The sequence below is a fragment of the Molossus molossus genome, unplaced genomic scaffold, assembly GCF_014108415.1.
Source record: "Molossus molossus isolate mMolMol1 unplaced genomic scaffold, mMolMol1.p scaffold_m16_p_18, whole genome shotgun sequence".
Taxonomy (NCBI): domain Eukaryota; kingdom Metazoa; phylum Chordata; class Mammalia; order Chiroptera; family Molossidae; genus Molossus; species Molossus molossus.
In genome coordinates, this window is record NW_023425353.1 from 56,573,387 (window position 1) to 56,591,692 (window position 18,306).

The 18,306-nt window shown below is 54.5% G+C and overlaps 1 protein-coding gene across 1 annotated transcript; it reads left to right on the plus strand.

The window, feature by feature from the left end:
* Positions 1-631: 631 nt before the first annotated feature.
* On the plus strand, positions 632-14,322 carry LOC118633314 (villin-like protein). Its single transcript, XM_036267125.1, has 20 exons — positions 632-694; positions 844-918; positions 1,216-1,421; positions 2,762-2,870; positions 4,541-4,651; positions 4,938-5,137; positions 5,508-5,586; positions 5,685-5,783; positions 6,394-6,552; positions 6,702-6,800; positions 8,561-8,698; positions 8,798-8,956; positions 9,465-9,644; positions 10,204-10,352; positions 11,237-11,381; positions 12,960-13,154; positions 13,337-13,399; positions 13,603-13,759; positions 13,880-13,974; positions 14,209-14,322. The coding sequence occupies exons 1-20, from the start codon at positions 632-634 to the stop codon at positions 14,320-14,322; spliced, it is 2,595 nt and encodes an 864-aa protein (XP_036123018.1).
* The last annotated feature ends 3,984 nt before the right edge of the window (positions 14,323-18,306 follow it).

The following is an 18,306-nucleotide window of genomic DNA, read 5'->3' on the forward strand; positions in this document are numbered from 1 at the left end:
CTACAGACCTGGTTAGGAGAACCTGTGCCTGTTGCAGCCTGTTCTTCCATCTGAGGAAGCTGTTGTCCCTGTTCACAGAGCCTGTGCTTGCAGGCAGAGCCTCTCCCTGTCCAGAGCCTCTCCCTCTCTGCAGGTGCGCTGTCTCTGCATCACCTGTTCTGAATGGTCCTCAAAGCCAATGCCTATTTGCAGCTCTGTCCCTGCTCGCAGAGCCTGTCCCTGCCTGCAGAATCTGCTCTTACTAGCAAAGCCTGTCTGCATAACCTATCACTGTCTACAGTGACCGTCCCGAACGTATCCCTCTGTCTGTCTGCATAGCCTGTCTCTATCTCCGTCTGTTTACAGAGGTTGTACCTATGTTCAAGGCCTATCCCTGTCCACGGAGCTCAGCCCTATTCCAAGAGCACAACCACAGATGCAAAGCAAGTCCCTGTTTCAAAGCCTCTCTGTGGCAGGTCTGCAGCACCGGCCCTGGTTTGCAGGCGCGTGTGCGTCCTGGAGCCCTCCTGATGAAAGGCACGTGCAAGGATGAGGTGCCTTGGAGAGCTGTAGGCAGGGAGAGTTCTTGTTTGGAGGCCGGGGTCTGAAAACTCTGGCTCTTGTTTCCTTCCTCCCACCCGCCTGGCCTAGGATGGACACCAAGAGCCTCCCGGACATCCAGAGCCACAGGGACCTCCACATATGGATCATTGAGGTAGGGGCATGGCGGGCCAGCTGCCACAGAAGGGTGTGATCTCTGGAACTAGGCTTCTCCTGGGCCTCAACTCAGAGTCCCCCCAACCCCAGAGGGCCATGGGTGTAGGGGGGTCTCCTGAGTTGTCACTAAGCACCTTCCTCTCCCAGAACTTGGAGATGGTGCCCGTCCCCGAGAGCGCTTACGGGAACTTCTTTGAGGAGCACTGTTACATCGTCCTCCACGTGAGCCGGGCCTCTGTCTGAGAGGGTGGCACAGCCCGCTGGGGAGCCTGACGGTGCAGAGTGAGCTCTGCCCTGGGAGAGGCCTGCTGAGGCCCTAAAATCCCATTCCACAGAGGGGCTGCTGCTGCTGAGGCCTCCTAGCCCCGTCCTCCCCGTTCTAGATCCCCTGCCCCATCTCTCCAAAGCCTTTGGCACACGTCGGACCTTGACCTCAGTGTCCATTCATGCCTTGGCCCTGGGTCCCTCCCCCACCCTGGAACCTCGGTTCCCCTCCCCCCACAAACACCTGCGCCCTAGGTCCCCCAGGGCCTGAAGGCTGCGCAGGGGGCAGCCAAGGACCTGCACTACTGGATCGGAAAGAAGGCGGACACAGAGGCGCAGGCCGTGGCGAGCACCTTCCTGCGGCGCCTGCAGGAGACCCTGGGTAGCGCCACCGTGTTGCACCGGGAGGTGCAGGAGCACGAATCCGACTGTTTCTGCAGCTACATCCGCCCAGGGATCATGTGAGTGAGAGGGCTGTGGGGGCTGGGGAATGGACAGAGCAGTGGGGTGGCCAGAGTGACCACCTCCCTCATCCCTGTGTGTAGAGTGTTTGGGGACGGCTGACACCCTTATTGAGCTACAAGTCACACACCACACAACTCGCCATTTAAAGTGCACCATTTGCAGATTTTTAGTATATTCACAGGTTTGTGCAATCGCCAAATTTAGAACATGTTCATCCTCCCAAAGGAGGCCCCATACCCTTTCCACCACTCCCCATTTCCCCTCAGTATTCCCTGCCCCCTCTGTACAGATCTGCCTAGTCCGGACATTCCACGTAAATGGGATTATGCAGCACATGATATTCGAACTGCCGCATTTTATGATGTGTTCACACGTAGGGCACATTTTCGTTGTTTCCACTTCTTAGCTGTTATGGATGATACTGTTATTAACATTTGTACACAAGCTTTTTTTCCCATTTTATTGAAATATAATTGGCATGTACCACGATGTAAGTTTAAGGTATACAACATAATGGTTTGACTTACGAATATTGTGAAATGATTACTGCTCTAAGTTTAGTTAACATCCATTATTTTATACAAATTTTTGTGTGGACATGTTTTCCATTCCTCTTGGGTATACACCTAGGGGGGACACTCATGTTGTTTTGAATTTGCCTTTATGTCACTGTGCCCAGAAGAAATAGGTCTTTTGCTGTTAATTGCTTGAAATATGTAGTAAATTAATAGTTGCAATGTATTAGGTTGACCCATAGGAAACTGCCAATATTTGATCATTTCTGTTTTATGCAGTTGAACCTAATGCATGCAGATAGTGTGTACATGAACACATACACACATGCAGGAAATATGCCACTGCTGTATGTGTTCACCTACAGGTGGGCACACCTACACACACATGAATAGCCATGTCCACTTACACACACATATGTTGTCACCCGAATTCCACACTCTCATATCTATACTTACATGGATAAACAGATACTCCTGCTCCCACTTGTATACAAGTGCTTTGTATGTGCATGTGCAGGTATATGTATGTGCATGTGCATGTATTTGCATCTGTACACATGGATAAACAGACACACACTGTGCCCTCATAGAAATATATGTATCTGTAAATGCATGTGTTCACATATTAACACATAGATAAACACATGCACACTCCTGCACCACATGTAGCCATGTGCTTGTACACATGTTCCTAGCTACTTGCACACATGTATTAAGCAGACACGTGCGTATCCCCACATGTGTGCATGCATGTGCTCAAATCTGCACTCTCTCCTGCACATGGCAGTGTGGTCTTACATGGGACCTCATTCCCTCCTCAGCTACAGGAAGGGAGGGCTGGCCTCTGCCCTCAAGCATGTGGAGACCAATATGTACAACATCCGGCGACTGCTACGCATCAGAGGGAGGAAGCATGTGTCAGCCACCGAGGTGAGCATACCAGGAATGCCACCTGACCCCTGGATCAGCCAGACTTTGTGTACCGATGTCTAGGGACATGTGGAGGGTGCCAGGGGAATGGGGGGAACCACAGGCTGTCATCATTCCCAGATGACCTATCTATTTTTCAATTGCAATTGACACACTATATTATATTAGATTCAGGTGTACAACATAGTGATTAGACATTTATATAACTTACAAAGTGATCACTCGAATAAGTCTAGCACCCAATCTCCAGATGGCCTATCACTTTCTATTTTTTTAATCCTCACCCAAGGATATTCCTCCATTGACTTTCAGGTAGAGTAGGAGGGAGGAGGGAGGGAGAGAGGAACATTGAGTGAGAGAGACACATTGACTGGTTGCCTCCCACACAACCCCAACCAGGGCCAGGGATTGAACCCAAACCAAGGTACATGTCCCTGACCGGAATCGAACCTGTGACTCTCTGGGCCACAGGCCAACATTCCAACCACGGAGCCAAACCGGCCCACGGCCAGATGGCCTATCTCGAATGAGGAGAGAGAAGGCAGAGTCAGGCTTTTAGCGCCACTCCACAGTGGCCCCCCTGACCCTCTGTTTCTTCACCCACCTCATGGCCATAGTAAGAAGTTGGGGTGGGGCGGGGCGCTGAGGCAGTCCAGAGGGTGCACCTGGATGGTCCTTATACGAGGGAAAGAAGCATGATTTGGGGTGGGGGGTGCATGGCCCCATACTCATACACATTGTCATTGTCACCTGTGGGCACACACACTGTCTCCCACTCTTACCCCTGGGGCCACTCTAGGCCACTGAGTGCCCTTGTGCAGTGGAGAACAGAGTGCCCCTGTCTCCATCTGCTGGAAATTAATGAAACGCCAATCTTGGCTGAACAAGACTCTGCTGCCATGTGGCAGGAATTTGGGGGAATGAACATTCCGGTGCTTGATGTCCGTGATGTGAATGGACCTGAGCTGTGCTCCTTGCTGTCTGCGTGGCGTGCGGCAGCCCTGAGACTCCAAGACAGTCCCACACAGGCTCGCACACTGTTCCCCCAGACTCAGTGACCACGTCCCTGGTCGCGCAGGGCCACCATGCAGCCCCAGGTTTCGCCTGTCATCCTGGAATAATTATTTAAGTCTCCCCTTTTACTTTCTGTCTGGATGATAACTATGCTTATCCATAGATAGCACACTTCTCCACACAGGCATACATACACTGTCACCCATGAGCTCACACACTTGTTCATATTTCGTGTGCCCCCACACGTATATGCAAGTGTACATGTACACACACATCTACACACATGGATAAACATGTACCCTCCAGCTGTGTACACGTGTGCATATACACATGTACAGCTACAGACATGCCCTGAGTGAAGTGTCATAGTTGTGTACACCCTATGGAACATAGCACTGCCTGCAGCCACACATGCCCAGAGATGCACACAGCCACAGCCACAGCGCGACCCTCAGGGTGTCCTATGGTCACACAGATGCATGCCTGCACACCATAGTAGTGTCATGGGCACACATACATACAGTTGCACACAGCTTCATGTACACAAGTGACACATGAAGCTATGCTCTCGTAGGCAGGGACAGGCTGTGGTACCCTCCCTTGGGTGCTGGAGGTATGACACCCTGGCCCCTCCCGGCCCCTCCTGGCTCTGGCAGGTGGAGCTCTCCTGGGACAGCTTTAATAAGAGTGACATCTTTCTGCTGGACCTGGGCAAGGTGATGATCCAGTGGAATGGGCCCAAGAGCAGCAATTCTGAGAAGGCACGGGTAGGCGTCTGCCCTGGGAACAGAGGGGTGCAGGACTTGGGGAGAGGGGGTCCTCCGTGTGCTCACTCTCTGGCCACCCCAAGAGGTAGGCCTGGCTCTCTGCCACAACCTGGAAAGCAACTGCCAGGTAAGCTGCACCCAGACCCTGGTGGTACCTCCGGATGCCAGCATGAGGGGACACCCTCCCCCAGCCGCTGGGGTTGAGCAGTGACAGGAGGGATCTGGGATGCTGTCTGACGGTGAGGGGACATGATGGGGAAGCCCTGACAGCCAGGACCTCCCGCAGGGCCTGGCCCTGACCCGCAGCCTCCAGGACAGGGAGCGTGCTGGTCGTGCACAGATCGGCGTGGTGGATGATGAGGACAAAGCCTCTGGCCTCATGGAGATCATGGAAGCTGTGCTGGGCAGCAGAGTGGGCAGCCTGTTCACTGTCCTGCCCAACAAAACGATTACCCAGCTGCAGAAGGCCCGAGTCCACCTCTACCGGTGAGCAGACCTTGGGAGTGGGCAGGGTGGGTGGAATAGGCCAGGCCTGCGTGCCCATCATGACGGCAATAGCACGGGGTCTCTAGAAGGCTCATGGGTTTCTGGGGGAGGCCGTGTGGGACCGTGGGCCTGACCTATACTCCCGCACGGCTGCCTTTCAGGGAAACCATTGCACAGACAGGGCACAAGGCCCTGAGAAGGCCAGGGGGTTGCCTAAGGCTCCCCAGCAAGGCTGCTGTGAAGTCAGGGCTTCAGCTCAGGGCCCAGCCCCCATGCCTTCACCTGGGGTGGGGTGGGGGGCTATAGTGACTAGAGGGGAGCCAGGCCAGGAACAGGCTGAGCTGCCTACATCCGGATGCCTGTCCCCCAGGGTCCACGAGAAGGGTAAGGACCTGGTGATCCAGGAGTTGGCAACCTGCCTACTGACCCAAGACCTACTGCATGAGGAGGTGAGGCAGGCCTGGCCCCAGTCACCCCATCCATTCCCCCTCACCCCACAACTCGCCCCAGTCTGGATGGCTGCTGACCGGCCTACTCTTGCTCCCAGGACTGCTGCATCCTGGACCAAGGGGGTGTCAAGATCTACGTGTGGCAGGGACGCAGGTCCAAGCCCCCGGAGCTAAGGTCGTCCTTCAGCCAGGCTCTGGTGAGGGGTGGGCCCCGTCGGAGGGACGGGCACAGCCCTGGTATTGGAGGGGAGGCAGCCCTTCCCTGGGCTCTGAGGAAGGGCACAGTCCTACCCTGAAGTCTGAGCTAGGGGACATCCGTGACCTGGGGCCTGAAAGGGGAGGCAGGAAGGTATGTCCTGCCCTAGGGCCTGTCCGACGGAGGGCATGACCCTCTGGGCTCTGAGCCTGGAGGCAAACCGCCCTGCCCCGGGAGGAGCAGCTCTGGGGGCCGGGCCTGTGGTCTGCCCTGAGGGGGGAGCGGTGGGGGGACCGTGTGAGGAGGGTGCTGCGCCCTGCCTCGAGGTCTGAGGGGCCTAGCGCACTGGGCGCCCCTCCTTTTCCACGAGGGGCCATGGGGCTCTCCCTGAGTCTGCCGGGCTGTCCAGGCTGTCCCTCCCTGTGGCCCCGACTAAGGGGACCCTGCCTGTCCTCAGGGACCTCGGAGAAGTCGGTAGTGGCAGCCCAGCTCCAGAAAGTGGGTCATGAGTTCGGTTAATTACTGCAGCTCGGTGCTCGGGCGGCAGCCGGGCAGCGGGTCCCCAGGGGCGGAGCGGTGCCCTCTGTGCCCTGACGGAGCCCCCGTCCCAGGGCTTCATTGAGGCCAAGGGCTACCCCCCCTACACCAACGTGGAGGTGCTGAACGAGGGCGCCGAGTCCGCGGGGTTCACGCAGCTCTTCCGGAGGTGGTCCAAGGACCAGGACAAGACCGCGAACCTCCGATGGATCCGTGAGCGGGGCGGGCGGGCGGCGGGGCACCCAGAGCCCCCGCGGGGTGGGTGCGGGACGTGGCAGCAGGGGCTTCTTGAACCGTGGTGGGTCGGTGGGGGCGGATGAGGTGGCCGTGGGGCCAGGCAGGGCCACGGGCGCCGGTGACACCCTCTGCCCCTCCCGCAGAGAAACCGGGTCAGGCGGAGGCGGACCTGAGCAGGCTGCACAGCCAGCCCGAGCGAGCCGCCCGGCTCAGGATGGTGGACGGCGGCGCTGGGAAGGTGGAGGTGGGCCTCGGCCGGGCTCGGGGGAAGGCGGTGGGCACGCAGGGTAGGCCTTTCCTCCGGGTGACCAGTACGGCTGCGAAGCCACCCCGCTGCTCTCAGGGGTCATGTACACACAGGGACACCCAGGGGCAGGGGTCCGTGTGCGTGCCCCCTCCCCACAGGCATGGCCACTCACATCACATCACAGCAACACGCAGACGCCTGCTCGTGCCCTTTGTCACATGCGTGACACAGCCACACGGATGATAACATAGACACATACACCTTGCCATGGCACCTAGTCACAGCCCAGTGCACAACAGCAAGAATAAATTGCAGAAATTCTGCATCACACGATTGGCCACATACAACCATGAACCCGCAGGGACACCTCAGCGCAGGTACATAGTCCCAGAACCAGTACGTCCCACACACCCAACCCCCAGCACACAGCCGCACACTGTCAGCCCCTGTCTGGTCTCAGACCCGTGTTCTGGGAGAGGGGTTGGGGAACACTTTCAGGTTCTACACAGGGCAGAGTTGCTGAACCCCTGGACAGAGCCTCCAGTTTCTTTGTGCCTTGGGTTTGTTTGGGTTGTTTTTCTATAAAATGGGGGCAAAAACTGTGGTCCAATCTGGTCTCGAGGCTGGTGTGGGGATGCTGTGAGATCCTGGGACTGCGGGGCTTATTGAGGGGTTCTAGCTCTCAAGGTAGGTCAAGGTCAGAGAAAATACTGTTTCTCCAAGGTTTCCTCCTACAAGTGCCCGACTATGGATGGACAAAGGCCCTGAGTGAGGACAGCTGGAAATGGGGAGACAGGGCAAGGCAGGGAGGAAGGGGGAGCTGGGAGAGGGGAAGACAGGACAGCAGAGGAGAGCCGGGGAGGGAAGGACGGAGGCTGTGGCCCAGGTCCCAGGCGAAAGGCAGAGAGGGCGTCCCTCTCGGCAGCTGGTGAACAGGACGAGGGAAGAGGCTCCAGCCAGGCGGCCAGGGAGGTGCTGCTCCTGGGAGGTGAATGTCCAGAGTCCTTTTCTGAAAGAGGCAGGATTCTGGAAGCTCTGGTCTGGAGGAGACCTCCCCAGAGACAGCTGCCAGGCTCTGTGTGGGCACGGGATGCCCAGGCAGTGTTTCCTGCCATGTCGAGGTGGGTGCAGTTAGCCCCGCGGTACAGGTGGGAAAAACAAAGGTCTCACGGCCAACACAGGCCGAGCTGGGACTGACCAGGTTTGTCTGGTTCCAGAGCCCATGCTCACTACCCACAGGGACAAGGACTTGCACCAAGTGTGAGGGAGTGTTTTCATGTCTGTCTTTGAATAGGCTTTGTATTTCCAAGTGGCCCTTGGAAAAAGGGAATTTTTCCAAGAGCCCAAGGCCTCCCTTCTGTCCAGCGCCCGTGGCCCTGGCCCGAGCAGCGAGCAGTTCCGCCAGGACCTGTCTGCCCTGACCCGTGCCGTGGCTGGGGGTCAGGTGGCAGTGCTGTGGCGGGGGTCAGGTTGCCTTGGCAGCCTCTGGGGTGCTCACCACTTGTCTGTCCCAGGTACCACTGCCAACTCAGAGTCCTGGGTGAGAGCAGGCAGCACAAGTGTGGAGGGTCTCAGAGCCCCATCGGGGACAGGGTCACCCGCAGTTCCTTGCACAAGCCCAGCACAGAGTGTGGGGTAGGTGCAGAGTTGGGGATGAGCCCCCTGCCTGCAGAGATGAGGCTGAGGAAAGCTTTCTGACTGGGCACAGGCTGAGTTCAGGCGGAGGAACACCTGTGCCCATTGGTCCCGTTCCCCAGGTGTGGTGCATCCAGGACTCAGGCAGGCAACCCGTGGAGCCCAAGCATCATGGACAGTTTTATGCAGGCAACTGCTACCTTGTCTTCTACACATACCAGAGGATGGGTCACACCAAGTACATCCTGTACCTGTGGCAGGTACGCAGGCCCAAGGGAGGACGGCACCTTTCAGCTTCAGGCTGAAGATGTGCAAACGGGGTCTAGAGTTGCTCCAGGGCCTCCCCACCCCGTCTGCAGGGCCAGGAGGCCACCGCACAAGAGATCAAGGCCCTGAACGGCAACGCCGAGGAGCTGGACCTCCTGTACCACGGAGCCCTGGTGCACGAGCACGTGACCATGGGCAGTGAGCCCAAGCACTTCTTCGCCATCTTCCAGGGCCAGATGGTGGTCTTCCAGGTAGGACCCACCGCAGCCTCCCAGCTCCTCCAGTGCCGGCGACCCTCACATGCACACGCGAACACCGCTTCGGGCCGGGGGGACCCGCTTACCCCGCCCTCACTCTGGTCTCTGGGTGCTTGTCCAAGGGCCTGAGCTCCAAGGGTGACCCCCGCCTAAGTTTCGCCCCCTAGTCCTCGGAGCCAGCCACACCGCAGGAGCACAGGCCAGGAAGTTTGATCAGAAGCCAAGACCTTGCCTGGGGTCACATACGGGCAAAGCCGGTCCCCACTTTCTGCCTTCAGGCTTGGGGGAACTGTGTCCTGACCCCTTGGGGATGGGGTGAGGGATCCATTTGGAAAGGCCTGGTCCTATCCTAGACCACGGGACCCTCACATGCCACACCCAGAGGGTCCAGGAAACGGTGGCTTTAAGAAAGGCATCCCTGAGCCTTGAGGCAGTCTGTCCCGCACAGGGGCGGGCGGCCCCTGGGGGCCCTTGGCCCAGCTGATGCCTGGCCCTCTTGCAGGGTAGCGCGGGGCACAGTGGGAGGGGGCAGCCAGCGTCTGCCACGAGGCTCTTCCACGTGCAAGGCACCGACAGCTACAACACCAGGATCATGGAGGTGCCAGCCCGGGCCTCCACCCTCAACTCCAGTGACATCTTCTTGCTGATTACAGGCAGCATCTGCTACATCTGGTTTGGGAAGGTACCACCAACACCAGCCACTCAAGGCACGCCAGGGCAGTGGTGGCAGGCAGGCTGAGGCCGCTCCACGGGGAGGTCTGAGGCTTCCAGTCCAGCCTGAGACAGGCCTGGAGGGGGTAGCAGGCAGGCATGAACCTGGGGCCGTTGTAAAGTGACAGATGGACTTGGAGTCCACAGGTCAGAGCCGGGACAGACGCAGGCTGCCTCCCCTCCGTCCTGCCTCGAACAGAGAGCCTGCCCCTTCCCAAGTCTTTTGGGAAAAGGAGGAGGCCTAGCTCAGTTTACCAGAATTTTCTCTGATCTTCAGCATAAACCATGAATGATCTCCAAGCCTAGGAGTCCCCATCCCATGCTCTGGACCCAAAGAGGGTCCCAGTCCCTGAGACCCTGATCAGCTGGGGAGACAGAGGCCAGAGGGGCGGGAAGGGGGCTCCCTTGTTTGTGCATGTCCTCCCATCAGCCCAGGCCTCCTGTGACTCAGGCCCCTGTGAGTGGCAGCTGCGGGGTTGGAAGTGAAGACCCCTCCCCTGCAGGGCCTGACCCAGCTATTTGCCTGCCAGGGCTGCAGTGGTGACCAGCGTGTGATGGCGCGGAAGGTGGTCACTGTCGTCTCTGGGAACATGGATCAGGAAACAGTGCTGGAGGGTCAGGAGCCTCCCCACTTCTGGGAGGCCCTGGGAGGCAGGGCTCCCTACCCCAGCAACAAGAGGTGACAGGGTTGGGAGGAGGGCGTTCTTACACAGGGGATGAATCTGAGGCCCCAAGAGGGTGGGGTGACTAATGGACGGTCACACAAGGAGCTGGAAGAGCCAGACTAGAACTGAGAACTCTTGGCTCCCCATCCCTGGGGCTCCCAGGAGCACACCCCCCTCGCCCCTTCAATCCCCAACCCAGGGTAACTTGGATCAGGAAGATGCAGGGGAAGCAGGGCAGTGGTGCCCTCTGCTGGCTCAATGTGCTCCCTGCATGGTCCCAGTCCTGGACCACAGGCAGAAGCCATTCCCCAACCCCAGTCCCCAGGAGAGTGGTGCTGTGTGTGTGTGTGTGTGTGTGTGTGTGTGTGGAGTGTGCAAGAACAGTGTATGTGTGGTGTGTAAGTGCACAAAGGTGTGTATCAGAGGGGAAGGCAGAGTGAGGCCTCAAAGGAAGGATGAGCTGAGTCCTAGGCCGCTCTGTATTATCTGGGGGGCCTGGTTTGTGCACTGCACCCCCCCCAAGTCTCCTGAGCTCCTAAGTACTACTGTCCCCTTCTCAGCCTAACTTCCCTCCTCCCACCTTGGGCCAGAGGCCAACCCTGTCCAGGGGTGGGGCCAGCAGCTCCTCTTCCCCAAGGAGCACTTGGCTCCAGCCCAGGCCCAGCCCTTTCTGGGGCCCTTCCTGGGGAAAGTCCAGGGGCAGCTTGCACCACAGCTGCCTGGAGCAGACACATCACCCACTCTGCTTCCCCACTGACAGACTGGGACACGGAGGCCCAGAGGGGAGCAGGGTGGGTGGCACTCAGAGGAGGGCCCAGCCCCTGGGGCAGGGGCCCCTGTGCCAAGAGATAGCTTGGCCCAGGCTGCACCCCTCACGGCCTTTGCCCACACTGGCCAGCCTCCCTGAGGACGTCTCCAGCTTCCAGCCACGGCTGTTTGAGTGCTCCGGCCACAACGGCCACCTGGTCCTCATGGAGGTCGTGTTCTTCAGCCAGGACGACCTGGACAAGTATGATGTCATGTTACTGGACACCTGGCAGGAGGTAGGCCACCCCGTGCTACTGGGGCGTGTCTGTATCTGAGTAGCGAGGTGTGAGCGTGTGTCCTTGTGCGTTCCTCTCCATAGGACTGCCTGTATGCTGCAGGTGAGTCTGTGTGACTGTGACTGTGAGGCTCTGACTGTGTGTCTGGAACTTGTGTGTGACCGTGGCAGGCGTTGTAATTATATGTGACTCCTTGTGCCTTCAAATAGTGTGTGGCTGCAGACGACTGCCTGGGGCCGACGTGTCCGTGTCGAGTGGAGTAACTGACCGTGTGTGCATGTGTGATGCCTTTGCTTTTGTGTATGTGACTGTGTGGAGTGTCTGTATGGTCAGGTAACTGCCCGTAACTGGCCAGACCAGCCACAACCGGTGAGGTGTGTGTGACTGGGTGGCTGCATTGGCGTGGCTGGGCAGCTGTTTCTGTGAGGCTGTATGCGGTGGTTTTCCGGGCTACCTGTGTTTTTCAGGCTGGTTGTGTGTAACTGTGTAATCAAGTGTGTAGCTGTGTGTGACTGGGTGACAGTGTGTGGCTGTGACTTGCTGTCTGGCTGTGGTGATGGGTGATGTGTCTCTGTAGCTGTGATCATGGATGTGCCTGTGTCACCGTCTATGACAGTGTGACTGTGATGAGGCTCGTAGACTCACGTGTCGCTCAGAGCAAAAGCAAAGCCCCACCACCCTGCAGAGCCTGGAGACACTAACTCTTCAGCCTGATGGGTCCCGTTCCCTGTGCCTGCTCCGCTTCAGCCACAACGGCCTCTGTGCCGCTCCTCAGATGCCAGGCACACTCAGGGCCTTTGCACTGGTTGTTTCTTCTGGTTACACTTTCTCCCCAGACATACACATGCCTTGCTCCCTCACCTCCTGCAGATCTTCACTCAAATGTCATCTTCTCAGTAAGGCTCTCCCTGAATTTAAAAGTACACCATTCCTCCCTGGCTGGTTTGGCTCAGCGTTTAGAGCGTCGGCCTGTGGTCCAGAGAGACCCGGGTTCGATTCCCGCTAAGGGCATGTACCTCGGTTGCAGTTTGTCCCCGGCCCTGGTTGGGTCATGCGGGTGGCAGCCACTCCATGTGTCCCTTTCACGTCAATGTTTCTCTCTCTCTCTCTCTCTCTCTTCCTCTCTGTCCCTCCCACTCTATCTGAACAAAAAAATGGAAAAATGTCCTCAGGTGAGGACAAAAAAACGAAAGTACACCATTCCCACCATCACCACCCTTCTCTCTTTCCCTGCCTCATTTTTCTCCATCTGATATATTACACATTTTACTTATTTTTCTGTCTCCCCCAATAAAACAAAAGCTCTATAAGAGCAAGGATCTTTGTCTCTTCTTTGTTTCACTGTTGAACCCCCTGGCCCACAGTAGGTACTCAGTGACTATTGGTGGATCGAATGCATGCGTACATGTATGCCTGTGATCTTCTGGGGTGTCTGTGGGTGTGTGGATACGGCGGCCAACCTGCTGTGTGCCCGGTGTGTTTGGGGGGCTCTGAGACCATCTGATGGACAGAGGCGGGAAGGAAGTGGTCGGCTCTGGGCATCCCCTCCCCCGCCCACGGCCAGCCCCTCTGGCCCAGATCTTCCTGTGGCTGGGAGAAGCTGTGAGCAAGCAGAAGGAGGAGGTGGTGGCCTGGGGCCGGGAGTACCTGCAGACCCACCCGGCGCGGAGGAGCCAGACCATACCCATCGTGCTCATCAAGCAGGGCCATGAGCCTCCCACTTTCACCGGATGGTTCCTTGCCTGGGACCCCTACAAGTGGACTGAGAGTGAGGTCTGAACCCCCGCCCCACCCTAATCCAGGGGAGAGGGGCTTGCCTGGGCAGACTGAGAGGAGGCACTGCCCTGCCTGGGGACCTCCAATGCGGATTGGGGAGACCTGGTCTCGTCCTCAGGTCCTCGCAGATGGGGAGTCCTTCTGTCTCACCCCCTGATTTTTGCCCCCAGAACAACCAGTCCTACAGGGAGTTGGTGGAGGGCAGCCTGGACACAATAACGGCCATCACTGAGATAACAGCTGTGAGTACAGGGTCCTCCCGGGCTTCCCCTTGGGGTCTGGCTCAGTTGGCATGACCCAGATGGGCAGGATGGGCAGGGAAGGAGCCAGGCCCTGGTGGGTGGAGGGGGTTGCAGCTGGGGGCAAGAGGGCCGGTGGGCTCAGTGTGGCCTTCCTGTGGGAGCCTATCCTCATCGTCCCCAGCCTGAGTCCCCTCTATGGACAGGAAGTCAACAACTTCCGGCTGTCCCGATGGCCAAGCAATAGCAGTCCAGGCTCCTTGGCCCTACAGGCCCTCAAGGGCTCCCAGGACAGATCAGAAAATGAGCTGGAGCTGGGCCCCAAGGTGGATGGCACCAGCACCGGCACCAGCATCAGCAGCATCGGCACCAGCATCAGCATCAGCAGCATCAGCACCAGCATCAGCAGCATCAGCACCAGCATCAGCAGCATCAGTAGCAGCACCAGCACCAGCACCGGCACCAGCAACTACCACAACAGCCCCAGATCCATGATCAATGGGGGCCTGCCCCGTGAACAGCTGATGTACAAGACTGCCAAGAACCTGCCAGTGGGTGTGGACCCCGCCCAAAAGGAGGTAGGTGCCTGAGACTCCCTGCCACTCACTGCCCCAGCACTAGTGTACCTCAGACCTAGGTGACACACTGATGGTGGGCAGTGGGCAGGCTGTCTGGGGAGATGTGTGTTCCAGATGCGGTGATGGTCAGAGATGGGAGAGGACAGCCGTAAGCCCTGGGATGACACCTCCGGGTGGGAAAGAATTCTGGGCTCAGTTGACACCCGTCCCTGTATCCGCCTCCCCCACCCCCAGTTCTATCTCTCAGACTCTGACTTCCAAGACATCTTTGGGAAGTCCAAGGAGGAATTCTACGGCATGGCCAAGTGGAAGCAGCAGCAGGAGAAGAAGCAGCTCGGTTTCTTCTGACCCGGGCCTGCTCCTCCCTGCGCCCCTCACCTGGCCGAGCCCGCATAACTCCCCCACACGCACCTGAGCCCCAGAGGGACTCCTGGGTTACCCCCTCCCTGCCAATAAAAGCGTGTGGCCCTCACAAGGTGTGGCGTGTGGGCTTTCAAGTCTGGGTCACTCAGCAGTCCGCCTCCGGGGAGGGCCTCTGGGGCTGGGCGGGGTGGTCTCTCTGTACTCTCCTCCATGCAGGGGTTTGTTTCTTGGTGGCCCCTCCTGCCCAGGGGCACAGACAGCGTCCTCCATACAGTGTAAGCGTGGGAGGTGGGGAGCCAGGTGCGGGGTTCAGTGCTCTGGGACACACACAGGCGCGTACTTTATGGAATTTTCTGTTGTGCAGGTAGAGACCACAGGACTTAGTCTTATGATTTTTATAAAAACCCTCAACCCAAGCCCAAGAGATGCCAGGCTCTGCCTCCGCCCACCTTGCCATCCCCTCCCCTTCACAAAACTCACCCTGCTTGAGGCTGTTCAGGGGGATGGTGCTCTGGCCAATGAAGTCGTTCTTGGAGGAGGCGTAATCCTCGACCACGAAGCGCACGAGGGCAAGCTCAGGCACAACCACCTCGAACTCAAATTCCATGTCCCACCACGGGTTGAAACCTAGGGGTACAAGCACTGTATCAACAGCAGGGACACCGGCTGCAGCGGCTGGGCCCAGCCCAGACTCAGCACGTACCGTTATTGGTGACCACTGTGGTCTGGCGGCTGGCCACGTCCCGGCCCACGCCGTGGATCTCCACCGTCACCTTGGGGTCCACAATCGAATTCTTACTCTTGTTAACTTTTGGCAGCTGCGAAAACAGGGTAGAAATGAGGCTTGGACTTACTCAGTTCCACAGGCATTAGTTGCACTTGAATTTGAAACCAGGTTTTATGAAACCACTTTTCATGTTCCGTCTCCTATATGACACTGTACAATCCTTTCAAACTACAGATTCCCCCCCCCCCTTTTTTTTATAGCCCTGTTAGTAGGAAAAACTGGTTTCTTTTGAAGATTGGAAATATCAATAATGCTGTCTATCACACATAACCCTCTCTGGTAGTTTAGGTATTACCCAAGGACCCAGGGCAAGGCATTTTTGGCCTCAGTTTATCCAACTATTAAAATAATATTTGTCTGAAGTTATTATAGAACTTGATAATATCCAGAAAGGTTCTGGGGCTGGGACTTTCCAAAGAAATCCCCAAAGTCGTAACTTTCCACTCTGATTTATTTTTAAACAGTTAATGTAAAAGGATTGCCCTATAGCAGTGTTTTCCAGATTTGCCTGATAATAAGAATCGCGTAGGTTCTTGTGAAAAGATTCCAAGGCCTTTCCAAAGAGATTCTCCTTCAGGAGATCTGATAGATAGTCTGAAAATCTGTTTTTACAGTCACCATCCCAAGTGATTCATAATATCAGACATGTTTGGAAAATACAGCCATACCACCAACTCAGGATGATTTAATTAATCAAATAAGAAGATATTTAACAGCGATTTTGGAATTTTTGATTGTATTGCTTTATAAAATACTTTAGATAGAGTCTGGATTATTTGGAAAAAAATTTATTGCTTTGGTTATTCTACCAGTATTCTGTTTGGTGTTTAACTCTATAATTCTCCTTTCTAAAACATGTCCTAAATACCCACCAGAATGGATAAACTGAAAAATTGTGGAGCAATGGAACTCACACTCATTGCTGGGGGGAGTGTAAATTAATTCAACCACTTTGGAAAACTAAGTAGCGATATCTATTTACTAAAGCTGAGCAAACACATACCTTGTGGCCCAGCAGTTCTGCTCCTAGTACATACCCAACACAAATGCATATGACACGTACTTGGATACTCTTAGAAACACTCTTCATGAAAGCTCAATACTGGAAACTACCCAGATGCCCACCTAGTGGATTTGTTAAGTGATGGTATATTCACACCATGGGATACTGCAATGCAGTGAGAATGAACAGTCTGCTACTACATGCAGGATTATGTATGAGTCCCACCAACACCATGCTGAGCGAAAGTAGGCAGACACAAAAGAGAATATGCAGTTTGGCTCAGTTTTATGAAAACAATAAAAGCAATGTCTCTGTGTGCTGTTAGAAATCTTAAGGAGGTAGACAGGAAGGGTGATTCTGGAGGGCTGGCAAATCTGCTTCTTGTTAGAGTGCTGGTTACGTGGGCTTATTTGATCTGAAAATTCATCAAAGCTTACATGTGAACTTTTCTGTCTATCATTCATACTTCAGGTTTTTTTCAGTGAGTTTCTATAGAAATTCTTGATAGAGTGATCAGTTGTACTTTGCTGATACTGACTTTCTGGTCTTGACGAACACAACAGTTATGGATGAATAACACCTTCCTCCATTGGAGGAAGCTGAGTGATGGTTACACAGGACTTCTCTGTGCCATTTTTGAAAGTTTTTGTGAATCTATAATTATTTCAATTTCAAAAGCCTGTTTAAAGGGATGCTAAATCAGACAAATGCTATTCCTTTTGGGAAAAATGGATGAACAAATTATATGATCTTTTAAAATTGTCCATAAAGCCATAGTAAACATTCACAGTTGCTTTTAAAGAAAGTGCTGGCCAAGCCCCTGCTTGCTTCTCTGTGGAAATTTCATTCTTGACCAGCTGCATCAATATTGTTTTAAGGCTAGAGGTTATCATCAATAAATCTAAATGATCAGTAATATAACCAGTTTTTCAAAAGAAAGTTAAAATAGTTAACAAAAAGTATTGTAGTAAATATCAAATACTTCATGGATTCTAATACTCGATAGTTGGGATTTGGGCACTGCCAGTCAATCAGCCACATTTGTTCATCACTTCCTGTGGTTTTACAGGAAGGCATGTATCACAGTTAAGTGTTTAATAGGTTTCAAAGTACTCATGTTCCAGAACACTTCTTTGTCCGTAGGATACCTCAGTTGAGATTTCTAAAAAATATATAGTGAGCTAATGTACCAGTTTAAGCAATATTTTTTCTTAGCTCACAGTGGCAGTTACTCTGGGATTTTGGGGGTAGGAGAAGAGTGTGGAGTTTGCCTCATTTGTTTCATGTTTATCTTAAACTGTAAACTCAGTGGGTACTCCGACAGTGAACTGTGGTGAGGTGGTGGCCTGCACTATGGTTACTATGCCCATCTTGCCCTTTGAATTCCCTTCTCAAAAGAACCTTCAGATCCATTATTCAGGATTTCTCCCTGTTGACAGATTTGTGAGAATCTTTTTTATTTTTTTTTAATTGTCAACTGAGGATTTTTTTTTATTGATTTTTAGAGAAAGATGAAGAGAGAGAAAGAAACATTGATGTGAGAGAAATATTGATTGGTTGCCTCCCGTACACGCCCCAGCTAGGGAATAAACCCGCAACCTAGGTATGTTCGAACCTGCAACATTTTGGTGCACAGGATGATCCTTCAATCAGTGAAATTGCATCAGACCTGAATAATTTTAGTTGATTGTGATAAACAAACAAATTGGTTGTAGACATGTTACCTTTTTTTTTATATATATTTTTTTCACATTTAAAAAATGTTTTATTGTTGGTGCTATTACAGATCTCCTCATTTTCCTTCCCTTTGCCCTCCTCCACCCAGACCCCCTCCCCGCTTCTCTCTTGCCATCACCACACTATTGTCTGTGTCCATGGATTACACCTATATGTTCTTTGGCTAATCTCTTCACCTTCTTTCATCCAGTTCCCCCTCCCCACTCCTCTCTGACAGCTGTCAGTCTGTTCCATATACTGTCCATGCTTCTGTTTCTATTTTGTTCATCAGTTTATTTTGTTTATTAGATTCCACATATAAGTGAGATCATATGGTACTTGCCATTCTCTGACTGCCTTATTTCACTTACCGTAATACTCTCCAGGTCCATCAACGCTGTCTTAAAAGGTAAGATTTCCTTCTTATTTATAGCTGTGTAGTATTCCATTGTGTAAATGTACC